At 37.5% G+C, this 16,164-nt stretch overlaps 1 protein-coding gene across 1 annotated transcript; it reads left to right on the top strand.

Moving 5' to 3' along the window:
- The first annotated feature begins 14,017 nt into the window (after window positions 1-14,017).
- LOC121995929 lies at window positions 14,018-16,084 on the top strand. Its single transcript, XM_042549717.1, has 3 exons — window positions 14,018-14,430; window positions 15,402-15,585; window positions 15,663-16,084. Exons 2-3 carry the CDS (start codon window positions 15,418-15,420, stop codon window positions 15,969-15,971), a joined length of 477 nt encoding a protein of 158 aa, XP_042405651.1. The 5' UTR covers window positions 14,018-14,430; window positions 15,402-15,417; the 3' UTR covers window positions 15,972-16,084.
- Window positions 16,085-16,164: the final 80 nt, after the last annotated feature.

Genomic DNA, 16,164 nt, shown 5'->3' with positions numbered 1-16,164 from the left:
ACATTCTCACCAAATGTATGCAGTACAAGATTATACCTTGATGTGATGACAATTCCCAAAGACATAGAGTCCATCTAATACATATCTGGTGCCCACAACTCGAACCAATACATTGAGAATAATAGATTGGCTACCAAATTTCGATCTAGATAAAGTTGATCATATGGATTCTTATTTTGTTGAATCTCTTCTATAAGCTCGAATCATACTTGAAACCAACCTTTTTCACCATACCCAATTAGTGGGCTATTGCCCTGAATCCACAATGACCGTTAGGTTGAACGTCAACAGTGTGAGAAATATAATGCTGTAGAGGAACAAGTAATTTCTCAATATAAGTATCAAGGATAAGTGGAACTGGAGAGTGATCATGGGTCGTTTGAATATTGCAAACCTTCGACCCCCTTCCACGTCTTCCTCTCCCTCGAGATGTTGTAGTTAGTTGAGAGACCCTAGATCCTGAAGTGGATGCATCTGTAAAAGAAGGTATGCGACGTCTACTTTGCTCATCTCTACCTGTAGGTCGACCTCTATGTTCTGTGTTATACGAAGGGGTCCGAACTATACTTGAGATAAATCTATCAGATCGAAAAACTTATCTATCATATGCTTTCACATATGTGGATTCATCCCATCTAATATATCAACAATGTAGGATGTCCTGTTGGGTCGTGCTCCCTCATCATTAAATCGATGTACGTGCATAGACAATCTCCTCCAATGAGTGTTGATACTCTGTATCGGAATTGGAATGAAAAAGTAACAGTAACGTGCAAGATCGTGCTCGCATGGTATTCCGTATACAATTTTGATAGAACAGTTGCATCTACCAGCTAGCTGGTGAGATGCTTCCTCAACGCATTTTAGCTGATCAAAAATCAACTTCATTGCCTCTAATGCAATCAGACACCTTATTTGATTGAAAACGTCATATGTAAATGTTGATGGCATGGAATATTGAGAGATCTCTCGAACAACTTCTTAATATCCCCGAACTGAATTCTCAGCATCTTATATATTTTTTAAAAGATGTTTGTGTTGGGATCGATGTGCCCGCTAGAGGGGGGGTGAATAGCGTCTCACCCAAATCAATGACTTCCTACGTATTCGTTAGTTGCACAGCGGAATAATATGAAACTAAATACGAATATGAAAGCTAAAGACAAAGAAAGGAAATGCAAACCAATGCACGTCAATGTAACATGGTTCGGAGATAACTTGCTCCTACTCCACGGCTGTCCGTAAGGTGGACGATCTCGATCCTTGGGTGGATTAACCCTCGGCAAACTCCGACTACTCAAGCAACTCCTTATAAGTGGAGAAACCTCACCACAACACCAACCAAGAACACTTGGACACAAGAGAACCTTGAGCACGTTTGGTGACTACTAATTAGGCTTTAACCAAGTCTAATTTCGTCACCTTGACCGGTCATACCAAGCTCCTTCTTATAGAGCTTGGAACAAATCAGCAACCTGATTTGCCCGTTACCAGTCGACTGGTCCATGCACCAGTCGACTGCTACAGTAACTGCTACGGTAAAACCCTAAAACTAGGATTTTACTCCGAGTACAATCTCTCATGCACTCGTTCTCGCCCGACCAACCTAGACCTAGCCTTCTAGCCTCCTCCATCAGCCTCGCGTCCCTCGGATGTCTCCCCATCCTTCACATCTTGCCTTCTGGAGCTTCCTTCGGCCTTGTCTATATTGTCGGGTCTTCCTTTGCCAAGAGGCTCCTCACCTCCGGGACTTCATCCATTGTCAAGTCACACTTGGACTTACGTTGCCAAGACTACATGCTTGGACTTACACCGCCAAGACTCATTCTTGGACTTTCCTCCCTTACCAAGATCACACTTGGGCTTTCCTTGTTGTACCTATATCCTGCACACTCATAATGTATATCAAATACAACAATAAACCTAACTTAAACATTTGCCCAAATATCAAAACCTAGGGCACCTAGATTGCTTCAACAATCTCTCCCTTTTTGATATTTGGCAACCTTTTTAAATTAGGGAAACATAAATGCAATACATATGCAAATAAATATGTAAATCAACTCATGCATAAATAATGTAACCTAAATCCCTAGGCTCCCCCTTCACCTAAGCTCTCCCTTGAGCTAGGATTTCCCGCAAAGGTAAACTTCTCCCCCTTTGCCTAAACAATCGCTCCCCCTTCACTTAAGCTCCCCCTCGAGCTAGGATTTCTTGCAAAGGTTTATAGGTTTCTCACTTAAACCTAAAATTCTCCCCCTTTGCCATACATCAAAAAAATCTCCAACAATATTCCAATTGTTGAAAACATGTCATCCAAATTGACCCTAAACTCATGTATTTATCCCCCATGGATCTCATACATTTAAACGAGTTGACACGGTCAAGAATAATGTTGAAAAACACTTTTAGGCTGGTATCAGTCGACTGAACTAGGTACCAGTCGACTGCCCCCTTCGACAGAACCTTACAGAAGCATTTTGTGGTCGAAATCTACTGTTACCGGTCGACTGGTATCGGCAACAGTCGACTGGTATCGACAAAATGAGCTTACAGAAACATTCTGTGCTCAAAAACACTATTACCAGTCGACTGGTATATGCACCAGTCGACTGGCACCCTATTTCTGCAAAAATCAACCTTTTCAGGCCAACTTCAGAAATGCACCAGAATTCCCTAGACCTCCAAAACCCCCTAAATTTTGTAGAGAGGTCTATTGTACCCTTGTCTACTTGGGAAAAATACATTACAAAATGTATCTATCACCAATCCCAAGATTGACACAAAATCCAAAACTAGCTACATGATTCAATTGAACCTTGACCTAAAGTCCTAGTTTTGGCTTCCTCTTGATGTACCTGCCCATACTAAATCATAATACATCCCTAGCATTATTTTATATGGCATATATAAATCAAAAACTAATTTTCATGCAATATGAACCCAATTCATATTTCCATGCACGAATCACATCCCAATTGTGCCAACCCACTAGGTTAGAGACTTAAGTCTGTCTCCTAACCACTTGGCACATTTGATAACCCATCTACCATGGGTCCCAGAGGCTCTTCCTAACATTAGGAATCTTAACCTTAGTCACCTCTCTTGGTTAATCATCCACTATGGCTAGGCCACTTCGGTGCACCTCGGGTGACACTTGACCTACTAAATTCACCTTCTTAACCTTAGACACCTTGTTTTTGGTTAATTTCTTCTTGTCCTTAACCTTGGACACCTCATCCTTGCCATAATTATATGCCACCCTAGCATACTCTTTTTTATTGGCCTTGGATGACTCTCCCTTGTCCTTAGTTACACCTCCCTTACCAATGTCATGTGCTACCTTAACACTTGAACTCATTTTGGTCTTGGAGGGACCTAATTTGACATTTTTAGGTCTTTGACTACCCAAATACATGTCAAGTCCTTTAGGTCCAATAATGAACCTCTCTAGGACTTTCTCCATTTCCTCAAGCTTTGCCTTCAATACTTGATTTTCTAATTCTAGGGTTCTAACCCTAAAGTCAACATGTCCACCTTAGACATGCCTAGACCTACCCACCTTCCTAGGCATATGTCTCCCTTTCTTGGGATTAATGCTTAGGTTTTCACCCACTTTCCTTCCCTTAGGCAAAATGGTTTTGGTCTTATTAGGTCTACCCTTAGTGTATGATTTCTTAGGGTTATCTGCCATGTTAACCCTATTTCTATCATTATACCTAAATCCATGATTATGCTTAGGTAAATAATCTACATTATTTCTAACAAGCATATAAGAATTGGAGATTGGATTAAACTTCAAAATAGGGATTACCTTCCCTTTTACCTTTGAAACTCCCCCTAAAAATATGGTCAAACTTCTATCATTGCACCAACAATGACTTGGGATTTCTAAATAATTAGGAAAATCAAAACTCGAACTTTTGAGGTTCAAAATTCAATAATGAAACTAAACCTCAACCGAAACTTCACTTTGATTTTTCTTAACCAATCCATACTTGTTTTCATCATGAAAACTCATGTAGACATTATTTTTGATACTTTATCAGGGAAAAATAGTTTTCTATGAAAATACTTCCTATTTTCAAAGATTGACACAAATTTGAAAACTCTTGAAAACTTCAATGTTTTCTCCTAGTTTGTGTCTAACTTTCCAATGATGATTACTATCAAAAGATAGTCTTCACCAAGATTTTTCAAAAGTATTTTGAAATCTTTTTCAAAACCAATATCCAACCACGTTCTTTGGGCTCAATGCACATGACTTGTACATTAGCTTTCCCAATGATTGAAAGACACATAACTATGTGTTTTGATGAACTTAAAACTCAACAAGATGCACTAGATCAACATCTTGAGTTTAGTTCATCATCTTAACATCTCACTTGTATCTAACGTGAATTAAATACATACAAGTTACCTTATAGTTCTTTGTGAGATGTATATTTGGTCTTGCCCTAAACTAAGGGATCATGTATCTCTATCTAGGCATTGTAAAAATCATGATCATCCATCTAGGATGTCACTTGATATGATCCCTCTTGTTGGGGGCACTTCCATACATAATAAATGCCTTTTGTCCTTAATTATAAGGAAATTGACATACTATATGATGATTAATGACATACATCAAAATAAGCAATTTTCAAAAGCAAAGCATGCTATAGCTACATGATGTATGTATGACATGACATGATATTTTTATATTTTTCATAATAAAATGAATGCAACATATAATGTCATGACATATAATATGGAATCAATCATGGTATTTTAGCATAAATAAAATATACCTAGATAATCTAAGTATCCTTAAACCTTAGCTAAAACCTTAAATTTAAGCCTAGATTGCTTTTCTCTTGAAAGAATGCCAAAACCTAACTTGGCATTTCTTTTATCCCTTTTCTATTTGTGCCAATTGAAATTAAGAATTCAATCCTCAAATATTTGTTGGCACATATTACTCTCTTTAAGGATCAAACATTTAGATTGAGACTTAATTTTGCTCTTAATCCTTTAAGAACATGCTAAGATCTCAACTAACCATTTCTAATCCTTTTCAAGTGTGCCAATTTACATGTATTTCAATTCCTTAAGATTTGACATACTTTGTTCTTCCAAATAGTGATTACTTTAGATTAAGGTTAAAAATCTCCCTTAACCCATCAAAAGGAGACCAAGATCCCAACTTGTATTCCTTGTATTTTTATATTTGTGTCAATTTAAGTTAAACTCAAATCCTCAAATTTTGACACAATTTACTCTTCTTAAAGAGTACACTTAATAATCCTTTTCATTTTCAAAGGTTAACAATAACCTTGAAAATGCTTTCAAGTGTCAACTTTTATCAAGGTTGTGTTAACTACCCTTCCAATTGGAGTTGACACTCTCTAAACCCATCTAGGGTGTAGAGACTATGCTCCTAGGAACCCAAAACCTATTGGTGCTCCTTGGATGCTCTAGGTACTCACTAGGGATGACTTCCCTAGATACCTTCCTAAGGACCTTTCTAGGCTTCTTAGAAGTCTTGGTCACTTCCACTAGGTTACTTCTAGGGCTAACTCCCCTTGTAACCTTATTTGTGATTTTTTTAGACTTATTAGAAGTCTTAGTCACATTGGTCTTTGCAAAAGTACTCTTAGGGACAACTTCCCTTGTACTTTTAGCTTGACCACTAGTCCTATGTTTGGTTCCATAGCTATATGGAACCCTATGAAAGGAAGTCACATCCTTCTTGGCTTTGGATTTGTATCCCAAACCTCTATAGCCATTGGATGACTCTTGTCTAGCTTTTCCAAGGTTGTGCTCACTTTGCCCCTTAAGCAAGTTTTCCATTCTTGCTAAGGTTCTCTCTAAGTTATCAAGTCTTGACCTTAAGACTTGGTTTTCCCTTACTAAATCCATAGATTTGGATTTTTGTTGATTCCTATGAGTATTGCTAGCCTTAGGCTTATATCTAAAGTCCTTAGAATTGTTGCCTAAGTAGTTATCTACCTTCCTAACCTTAGGTATGGTAGATCTAGCATGAGGAGGTATATATTTGTCCTTAGGTTTATCATGCATTCTATTTTCATGATAAATAGCATTATAACGATTTAAATTTAAACTAGCATTCAAATTAGGGTTTACCTCCCTTACCCTTGAAGCTCTCTTCTTCTCCCACTTCTTCAAGTGCGCCAATTTCTTGAGCTCTCCTCTCCTTGGGCACTTTGTGTGGTAGTGACCCCACTCACTACATGTAAAGCACCTAATGTGCTTCTTCTTCTCCTTCTTCTTCTTCTTCATACAACTCACATTAGTTTCTAAATTAACTTTAGTGAGTTTAGAGTTTACCTCCTTTACCTTCTTGAGCGAAGAACACCTACTCTTGTAGTGCCCCATCTTACCACACTCAAAGTATTTGATGTGGTCCTTTGTGCTCTTCTTGGTAGTTGAGGTGGAGGGTTGAGCTTCCAAGATCTCCTCTTCCTTGGATTGCTCTTCTTCCTCTTCACTTGAAGATGTGGACGGTTCCACTTCTTCCTCCCTTGATGATGTGGATGATACCTCCTCATCTTCCTTCTCCTCCTCGGATGTTGAGATCGTGTCAACATTCAATTGGTCCTTCTCTTCTTGAACCAATGAACCCTTCTCCTTGGGCTCTTCCACTCTTTGGAATTGTGACGGGTCTTCATGATAGGCAATGATCTTTTTCCAAAGATCACATGCACTTATGCATTCACCTACACTCACAATGATATTAGAAGGTAATAGATTTAACAAAATTTTTGTTACCTCCTTATCCGCCTCCGCTTGCTCCCTTTGTTCCTCAGTCCAATGTCGAGGTTGGAGGGGCTTCCCCTTTTTGTTCGTAGGAGCTTCAAATAGGTCACTCAAGACAACCCATTGGTTCCAATCCATTTGGAACCATGTCTCCAACCGATTCCTCCAATAATTGAAGTCTTCTTTGTCATACGGAGGTGGAATTCGGATATCCCATCCGAGCGGTCCTTCGGACTCCATCTTTTTCTTCCTCTAGCTTCTTGCTCTCTTAGCGATTATTCCGTAGAAGAGCGCTCTCACTCTGATACCACTTGTTGGGATCGATGTGCCCGCTAGAGGGGGGTGAATAGCGTCTCACCCAAATCAATGGCTTCCTACGTATTCGTTAGTTGCACAACGGAATAATACGAAACTAAATACGAATATGAAAGCTAAAGATAAAGAAAGGAAATGCAAACCAATGCACGTCAATGTAACGTGGTTCGGAGATAACTTGCTCCTACTCCACGGCTGTCCGTAAGGTGGACGATCCCGATCCTTCGGTGGATTAACCCTCGGCAAACTCCGGCTACTCAAGCAACTCCTTATAAGTGGAGAAACCTCACCACAACACCAACCAAGAACACTTGGACACAAGAGAACCTTGAGCACGTTTGGTGACTACTAATTAAGCTTTAACCAAGTCTAATTTCGTCACCTTGGCCGGTCATACCAAGCTCCTTCTTATAGAGCTTGGAACAAATCAGCAACCTGATTTGCTCGTCACCAGTCGACTGGTCCATGCACCAGTCGACTGCTACAGTAACGCTACAGTAAAACCCTAAAACTAGGATTTTACTCCGAGTACAATCTCTCATGCACTCGTCCTCGCCCGACCAACCTAGACCTAGCCTTCTAGCCTCCTCCATCAGCCTCGCGTCCCTCGGATGTCTCCCCATCCTTCACGTCTTGCCTTCTGGAGCTTCCTTCGGCCTTGTCTATATTGTCGGGTCTTCCTTTGCCAAGAGGCTCCTCACCTCCGGGACTTCATCCATTGCCAAGTCACACTTGGACTTACGTTGCCAAGACTACATGCTTGGACTTACACCGCCAAGACTCATTCTTGGACTTTCCTCCCTTACCAAGATCACACTTGGGCTTTCCTTGTTGTACCTATATCCTGCACACTCACAATGTATATCAAATACAACAATAAATCTAACTTAAATATTTACCCAAATATCAAAACCTATGGCACCTAGATTGCTTCAACAGTTTGTAGGGGTGACATGATATCTCCCAAATATAACTTTAGTCTCGCTTGTGCAGACTTTGCCCTGTAATAAAAAAATGTATTGTGTTGTAATAATGAAAAGAATTGAAATAGTACAATAATGAACTAAAATGAAATAATAAAGCTATAAAGTGACTATACCTTTGATTTGAATTACTCCCAAGGTGCTTACATGTATCAACCCATGCTGAAATAAATCGCTCTGTGTAAGAGTGTAACCATGTCTCCCAAAGGTAATTTAGAACACCCTCAAATCATCGATACTCCTTGCGCATGACATCCCACTTCTGTCAGTAAGACCACTGTGTCGATGAATTAATGAGTAAGTGTCATGACGTATAAAAACGTTACCACTCCAGACCAAGCATAGGGGGTGAATTTCTTTATTACACACTAGTTTATGTGTCAAATACAAAGGATGTGACGTGCATTGGGAAAACATGTTTCAATGGTATTAATAAGCGTCAAATCCCCATCTGAAACAAACATCAATGCAACAATGCCTTTTTATCAACCATCCACTTCTTTAAGGTACCTAATGTCCATGTTAGTTGTTCTGTACTGTCATTACTAAGATATACAAACATAAGTGAGTAAATTCGCATTGTAGATGTGATACCCACAACCTCCAATAGTGGTACCTGATACTCATTGGTCTTGTATGTGACATCAATGATTCACACATATGAAAAGTTGACAAACAACTCTAAACTTTTTGGATGACCCTAAATAATATCTGTGATTTCGTTGGTGTCTAGATTTGTACGGTAATTATGGAGGTATTCTTTCTTGATTAATTGCTCCAAGACATACTGAATAAAATTTAGGTCGCTCCGTTTAGCGGATTTGTTTATGAAAATGACATTGTAAATGCTTTTTATTCCCATAGTGTTTGATGAGTCTTTTTTCCTTCAAAATACTAAGAATTTCAAGAGGTGTTGTGCTGTTGGTCATGTCGAGTACAAATTATTTCTCTATTAGTTTTAACCTACACGGGTACTCATGACCATCAATTATTCTACTGATTGATGATTATGAAAACCACAAACAACTCTTAAACCCCATATCACACCATCTGGAGGTATTGGTATACCTCGTAGCTCAAATAGACATTTATAATTTTTAGTCCCAGTATTTTTTTAAGGATTGCCCATCAATTAGATATCGTGGCGTTTGTACTTTCCACCTCTTTTACACATAAGATGGTACTTTGATAGCTTGTCACCTTTTAAATTAGCAGAATTTTTAATAACCACTATAATATTATTCTTCAGACCAACCGTCTTCGCCCAATTTATCATATATTCTCTATTTTTAAATATCTATATAAAAAATATATAACAAAGATGTATAAGTGTGACATTATCCAATCTTAACATAATTTCTCTATTTATAAAATAAATAACTAATATGCATAAAATAATGATAATAACTAACCTTATTTGTGATAAATTCAGTTGTATAATCGAGATTGTTGTTGGATATACTCTCTCCACTATGAACATCATTCTTAATTGATCAACTATATAAAAATAAACCCCAATAGTCATCCATAATTGTCTTCTATGAATTATGAAAAGTAATGGCTAAAAAAGATAATTATGTTCTAGGAAGAGAGAAGGATAGACTGAGAGGAAGATAGCAGTGGAGGGAGGTGTGACTGAAAATAAAGTGTGAGAGGAGAATTTAAAGGGGGAGGTTCTGACATGTGTCAAGAGTTGAAGGGTGGATAATTTAAGTGGAGGAGAGATTCTAATATGTGTCAAGGGTTGGAGGGGGTAATTTAAAGGGAAAGGGATGTTTTGACATGTGTCAAGGATTGGAGGATGGGTAATTTAAAGAGAACGAAAAGTTCTGACATATGTCAAGGGTTGGAAGGGGGGCAATTTAAAGGGAGGATAGATTTTGACATGTGTCAAGGGTTAGAAGGGGTAATTTAAAGAGAGGAGAGATTCTGACATGTGTTAAGGGTTAGAGGGGGTAGTTTAAATGAAGAGTGGTGTTTTGACATGTGTCAAGGATTGGAGTGTGAGTAATTTAAGGGGAGGGAAAGTTCTGACATATGCCAAGCTTTGAAGAGGGGTAATTTAAAGGGGAGTGTTTTAACAGGTGTCAAGGGTTGGAGGATGAGTAATTTAAGGAGAGTGAGAGGTTCTAACATGTGTTATGTGTCAAGGGTTGGAGTGGGGCAATTTAAAGGGAGTGGAAGTTCTGACATGTGTCAAGGATTAGATGAGGGTAATTTAAATGTCGAATTAGGAATGTAATTTAAAGGAAAGGTGAGATTATGATATGTTAAAAATTATATAAAATAAAAAATAAAAAAATTGATGGAAAAAATAATAAATAAAATTGATTTAAAATAAAAATTAAATAAAATTAAAAAAATACAAGTATTGATGAAAAAGATAATAAACAAAATTGATTAAAAAAATAAATCAAATTGAAAAAAAAATACAAGGAAAAAAAAGGGGGCTGTCAGGGGTGGGAGAAGCAATTTGCTTAAAAAAATAGACATTGAAGGGGTGTGGATGAAATCCCCTTGAGTCTGACACTCCTTACACCTACACACAAACTCTATGTTGTCATTCTCCCCTTCCCATAGTAAGCCAGCCAATAGTACCCTAACCTAAGAAGTTCTCTTAGTTAGTGAATGCCCATTAATGTGACCACCGCATGCTCTTGCATGAGTTTAATGAATGATTTATTAAGCCGTGTCATCACATCTAAGGTTGGTTCTGTCGAAGGATCTACGGTACAATACATTTCCTAGAACAAAAAATAGCCTCTGTAGGGCAACACCAATCGCCATTAGAGAATTTAGAATAGGGAGTAAATGTTTTTGTTAAGGATATATTATATATATTTAGGGTTTAAAATTTTAAGATTTGGAAATTAGGTTATAATGAGTTTGAGTCAATAAGATTTTTTTCTAGGATTTAAACTTCCTTATCAGGGGTGGGAGAAGCAATTTGCTTAAAAAAACAAATGTTGAAGGGGCGTGGATGAAATCCCCTTGAGTCTGACACTTCTTACACCTACGAACGAACTCTATGATGTCATTCTCCCCTTCCTCATAGTAAGCGAGCCAATAGTACCCTAACCTAAGAAGTTCTCTTAGCTAGTGAATGCCCATTAATGTGACCACCGCATGCTCTTGCATGGGTTTAGTGAATGATTTGTTTAGCTGTGTCACCACATCTAAGGTTGGTTCTATCGAAGGATCTACGGTACAATACATTTCTTAGAATAAAAAAATAGTCTCTGTAGGGCAGTGCCAATCGTCATTATAGAATTTAGAACCGGGAGCGAATGTTTTTTTTTAAGGATATATTATATATATTTAGGATTTAAAATTTTAGAATTTTAGAAATTAGGTTATAATGAATTTGAGTCAATAAGATTTTTCACTAGGATTTAAACTCCCTTTTAGATTATAGTGTTCAAAATTTAAAATTTTAGATACATATGATATATTATATGTATTTAGGGTTTAAAATTTTAAAATTTAGGAGTTTAAACTAATAAGATTTTTCTTTGAAAGTTATAGTATTCAAGACTAAAAATTTTAGATATTTATATGATTATTCTTTTTAAGAAAATGTTGATTTAAAAAATTAATTGAATCGAGACACCTGAACACTATAGCATGCAGAAGCCTACAATCCATAACAGAGCAATACTATATATATAAATTTTAAAAATTATAAATAAATTTTATTTATTTATTATATACATTTTCAATCTATTATTTATTAATATCATTATTGATAATTTGATTTAACTTTTTAACAAATTTAATAAATATCAAATTGATTTAATCTTTATTTATCAATAAATATTAAATTAAATTTTAAAATTTTTAATAGGATTGACCATTCAATTCTTATACAAACTACTCCAAATTATGGTTGCAATACTCCTTGTGACTCGACATTGACCATTAGGACATGAAGTATAAAGGCAATATTACGCATTCTGAATTCATTTTACAATATTTTGAATGAAGTTACTTATTACAGAAAGATATATACAAGACACTCTATCTGAAGCACAAAACAGAAACAACGTGCTTGATTCACCTAGTTGGCTCGATTTGTTGGCCTTTAGCATTGCACAATCTGTTCTGACTACACGTCAATTGTAGGTTTGCCAAGTTTATTTGGCTCGCTTGCTTCCGTTTGGATCATATAAAAGAACTATTTTAACAATAACAAAACAACAATGTAAAACCTTATCGAAACTCCGCAATCAGATTTTGTAGATAACGTTCTATAAAAGAAATTCAATAGAAAAAAGATTGAAGTTCCATAACATGACGAGGATGATCGGACAACAAATATAATGGAGAATGGAGAACAACAATCTACATTGCTAAAGAAAACTCGGATTGGCATTCAGAATGAGTAGGAGGTTTAAATACTGTCAGAGAAAGAAATTCTCAGGCGAAACATGGGATCTTCGGGGTTTGGATCTAGGTCTCAATTCATTTTCTAGGATCGTGGTGATCCATACCGCTTTGTTTGTTGATTTATAGCCGGAAGAGAAGCGGAAGGTGATAAAAGTGTAGATTAGGCATTTGATCCAATCGTTCTGCATTTCCTTGATCTTCATATTTCGTGATAATCGTTAGATTTTGCTCAAGCTGAACAATTTTTCACCTTTTTATATAATCATTTCTCTGCAATTGTTTGCTAAACTCATTCGTTTAGAATCGATTCAGATTGTTACTGAAATGTAACAGCATAAATCCTCTGTGTCTAGGTGATACAATATGTCGATAAAGAATCAATGGTCCATTGCTTCTCCTCCACCACTTCACGCCAAACTAAAATATCAATCATCTGTCCGTTTGAGATTCTCGAATGGGGCTGATACGGAAGTTACAACATTCAAGCAGGATTCAAACAGAAGGTTAGCTGATTACTGCAATTATTGACTACATGTTTAATTTCTCTAAAAAATGTTAGAAAATGGCATTATTTCATGCTCGCAGAACTTGCCTTTTGAGATTCCATTTTTTACTGAGACTTTATGAGGTTTCAACCCCATATGGTCATTGATTCCCTTGGTTTGCAGTACTATCTGCGCATCAAAGAAGCTGCTGCATCTGGTGTTTCATATCTTATATTTCATCTCCACCAACTTCTAATTGATTTTCTATTACACTTTGAAATTAAACTACAATCCCTTGTTAAATTTTCTTTAACTAAGGTCCTTTCTTTTGTACCGAGCAGGTGTAAATATTTTGATATGCACAAACAGGTTGTTCCTTTAACACAGAAGCATGGACTTGGCAAAAATCAATTGGAGCTAGGAGACGAACTTTGGCAGATAAAGATAAGATAATTCCTATACACTAGGAACAGGTAGTTCAGAGGAGCACTTGAATTTTGATATACAAGATAATTCCTATGATGTTTATCGGACTGAGCTAGGTTTCTCCATATACTCGGACAATCAGTTTCACATTTTCTGTGTCTGTGTCTGCAGCTGTATTGTATATGTATTCCACATTTCTATAAACCTTTGCTTGAAGTAGTAGTTTTTTTTTTTTGTTTTCTATAACGAAAATTATTCATAGTGAATCTTTTTCAGTGTGTCGCCGCAACCATGGCAGACGATGTCCTATGCTCCTGTCGCTGGCAACTGTGTCGCGGCAGAGGAGTGTCGGCGATCGCGTGACAGTAGAAGGATGTGGCGGAAGAGCCACGTCGTGATGGGTTCTCTCAATTGTCGGATTGTCATGGTCGGCAATGAGCAGCCACTACAGCTGGCGCGTTTGTTGAGGCGACATGGGGTGGGGATTGTGTGGCGGTGGTGACGCTGTAGAAAAAAACAAAGCAAATTAGGTTTCGTATTAAAAAATTCATAATTTTTTTTATTACATATTTGTAAGAGGACTCTCGTCATTGGGGGGCGGATCTTCTGGTCCCAAAATCCCTGGTCCCTCTCTGGTCCGCACAAGTGATATAAAACTCTCTCACGTGCCAAATACGTGCCGAGCTCCAGCGCCCAAAACTCCCTCCCTGCCCTAGCCTCGCGATTTCTTCTCGTCGCCTCCTCCCAGCGTCGCCTCCCTGGTCCCTCCCTCCTCCCAGCGTTGCCTCCCTGGTCCCGTCGCCTCCTCCCAGCGTCGCCTCCTCCGTAGTGCCAAGCTCCAGCACCCAAAACTCCCTCCCTGCCCTACCCTCGCGATTTCTTCTCGTCGCCTCCTCCCAGCATCGCCTCCTCCGCAGTGCCAAGCTCCAGCGCCCAAAACTCCCTCCCTGCCCTACCCTCTCGACGACCAGCGCCGCCTCCCTCCCTCCGACCTCCACTGCCGCCTCCTCCCAGCGTCGGGGACCTCCAGCGCCGCCCTCGTCGCCTGCAGCCTCGTCGCCTGTTTTGTTTAGGTATTCTCCAGCAAACCTAAATTTCTCTGTTTGCTTTGAACATTAGGAAAAGAAGCTAATTTAGGTATTTTCCTTGACATATTTTCTGTTATTCTCCCGCAAGCCTGAATCTTTAGAAAATTGTATCTGATCCCACTGATTGGAATTAAGAACCATACTTAATTGCTTCTGGCATTTTGTTTGTCTTGTCATTTTAACAATGTTAAATTTTATATGATTGCATGATACATATTGTCAAAAAGGTATTTGCATGATCCATGTGGAATTGTTTATGAAATACCAATAACCAAAGATTAATTTTTGAAAGGATTAATCTGAGAACTTATCCAGATTTAAATAACAAGCATAGAAGAAAGTTTGATAAAGTAGTAAACTGTTGATCTTCCAGGTATCTCTCCATTCGTAGCTTAATATTTTTGAGGCTTGCTAATAGGATAAAATAACTTTCCAACACAATTGCAATCTCCTGTAACTAATATGCTATCCTAAATTACTGGAGAGAAGTGAAAATAAGACATAAATACAATCAAAATATACATGCAAACGAGAATGACAATATTGTAAAAATCTACTTTAAGATACTACCTTGGATTAGGAATTCCTTTTACTACTTTTTGCCCATATTTGTGCCATTTGTAGCCATCATCAAGAAGATCAACCTCACTTCTTGTCTGGACGATGATCCTAGGCTCATTTGTAGTCTTTTGAGAAGATGCTGTCACGTTCCTACAGCTCAGAGAAAGACAATTACACTACCTGAAAACAACATAAATGTTAAAAAATTTAATAACATTTCAATTATCTTTCATCAAGATTTTTCATCAGTAAAGAGAGTTCTATCAAATGGTTTTGATGATTATGAGTTATTGAATTTAACACTTGAACTTGAAGGTTATTTTTATCTTTTTTTTTCTGTTGAAAAATACATATCTTACTCTAATTTGTCTTTTTTGCATATTGGTATTGTTCAGATACAAGAAAAAAAACATGGCATCTGGCTCTTCATCAGCATCATCTTTCACTCGACGACGTATGAATGATGAGCAAGGTGAAGCTCCTCACATATTATGTAATTGTGGGTTACGAGCTATTCTTCAAATATCATGGACAGAATCTAATCCAGGAAGACGATTTTTTTTATGTCCAAAATATAAAGTAAGTTTTTGTTATATCAACATGGTATTGTATGTTTTTTAATTATTGAGTTTTGATTAAGTTGATTTGAAATTCAGCAAAGGGGATGTGGCTTCTTCTCATGGTATGACCCAGAACCGTCAGAGAGAAGTAAGACAATTATTAACGAGTTGAAGAAGAATAACAACAAATTAAAGTTGGAGATTAGTGAATTGAAGAAATGTACTAGTTACGAGGGTGGCGTTGAATATAAGGATGTTCTGGATGATGTGAACAACAACCATGTAATAATGCAGTTGAGTGATGAAATATGTTCATTGAATAGGAAATTTAGAGTTGCTATTAGAGTTACTATCGTTGTAGTTGTATGTACTTGGATTATGATGATGAGTATGTGGTTGATGTAATTTATTTTTTAATGTAACTTATGTTGACGGACCTCTAGAATACTGCATTTCTTTGCAGATTCAAACTCTAATTATTTTAACATTTCTAGTAGTATTTCACCATTATTGTATCAGCTCTGTGTGCAATCATTAGCAACATGCTTTGGCTTGTTTGATTATGAGCTATATTCATGCATTTTTGTAGGACGCCGGA

Source organism: Zingiber officinale, chromosome 6A (assembly GCF_018446385.1).
Source record: "Zingiber officinale cultivar Zhangliang chromosome 6A, Zo_v1.1, whole genome shotgun sequence".
NCBI lineage: Eukaryota > Viridiplantae > Streptophyta > Magnoliopsida > Zingiberales > Zingiberaceae > Zingiber > Zingiber officinale.
This window is presented reverse-complemented; position numbering and strand designations above follow the sequence as displayed.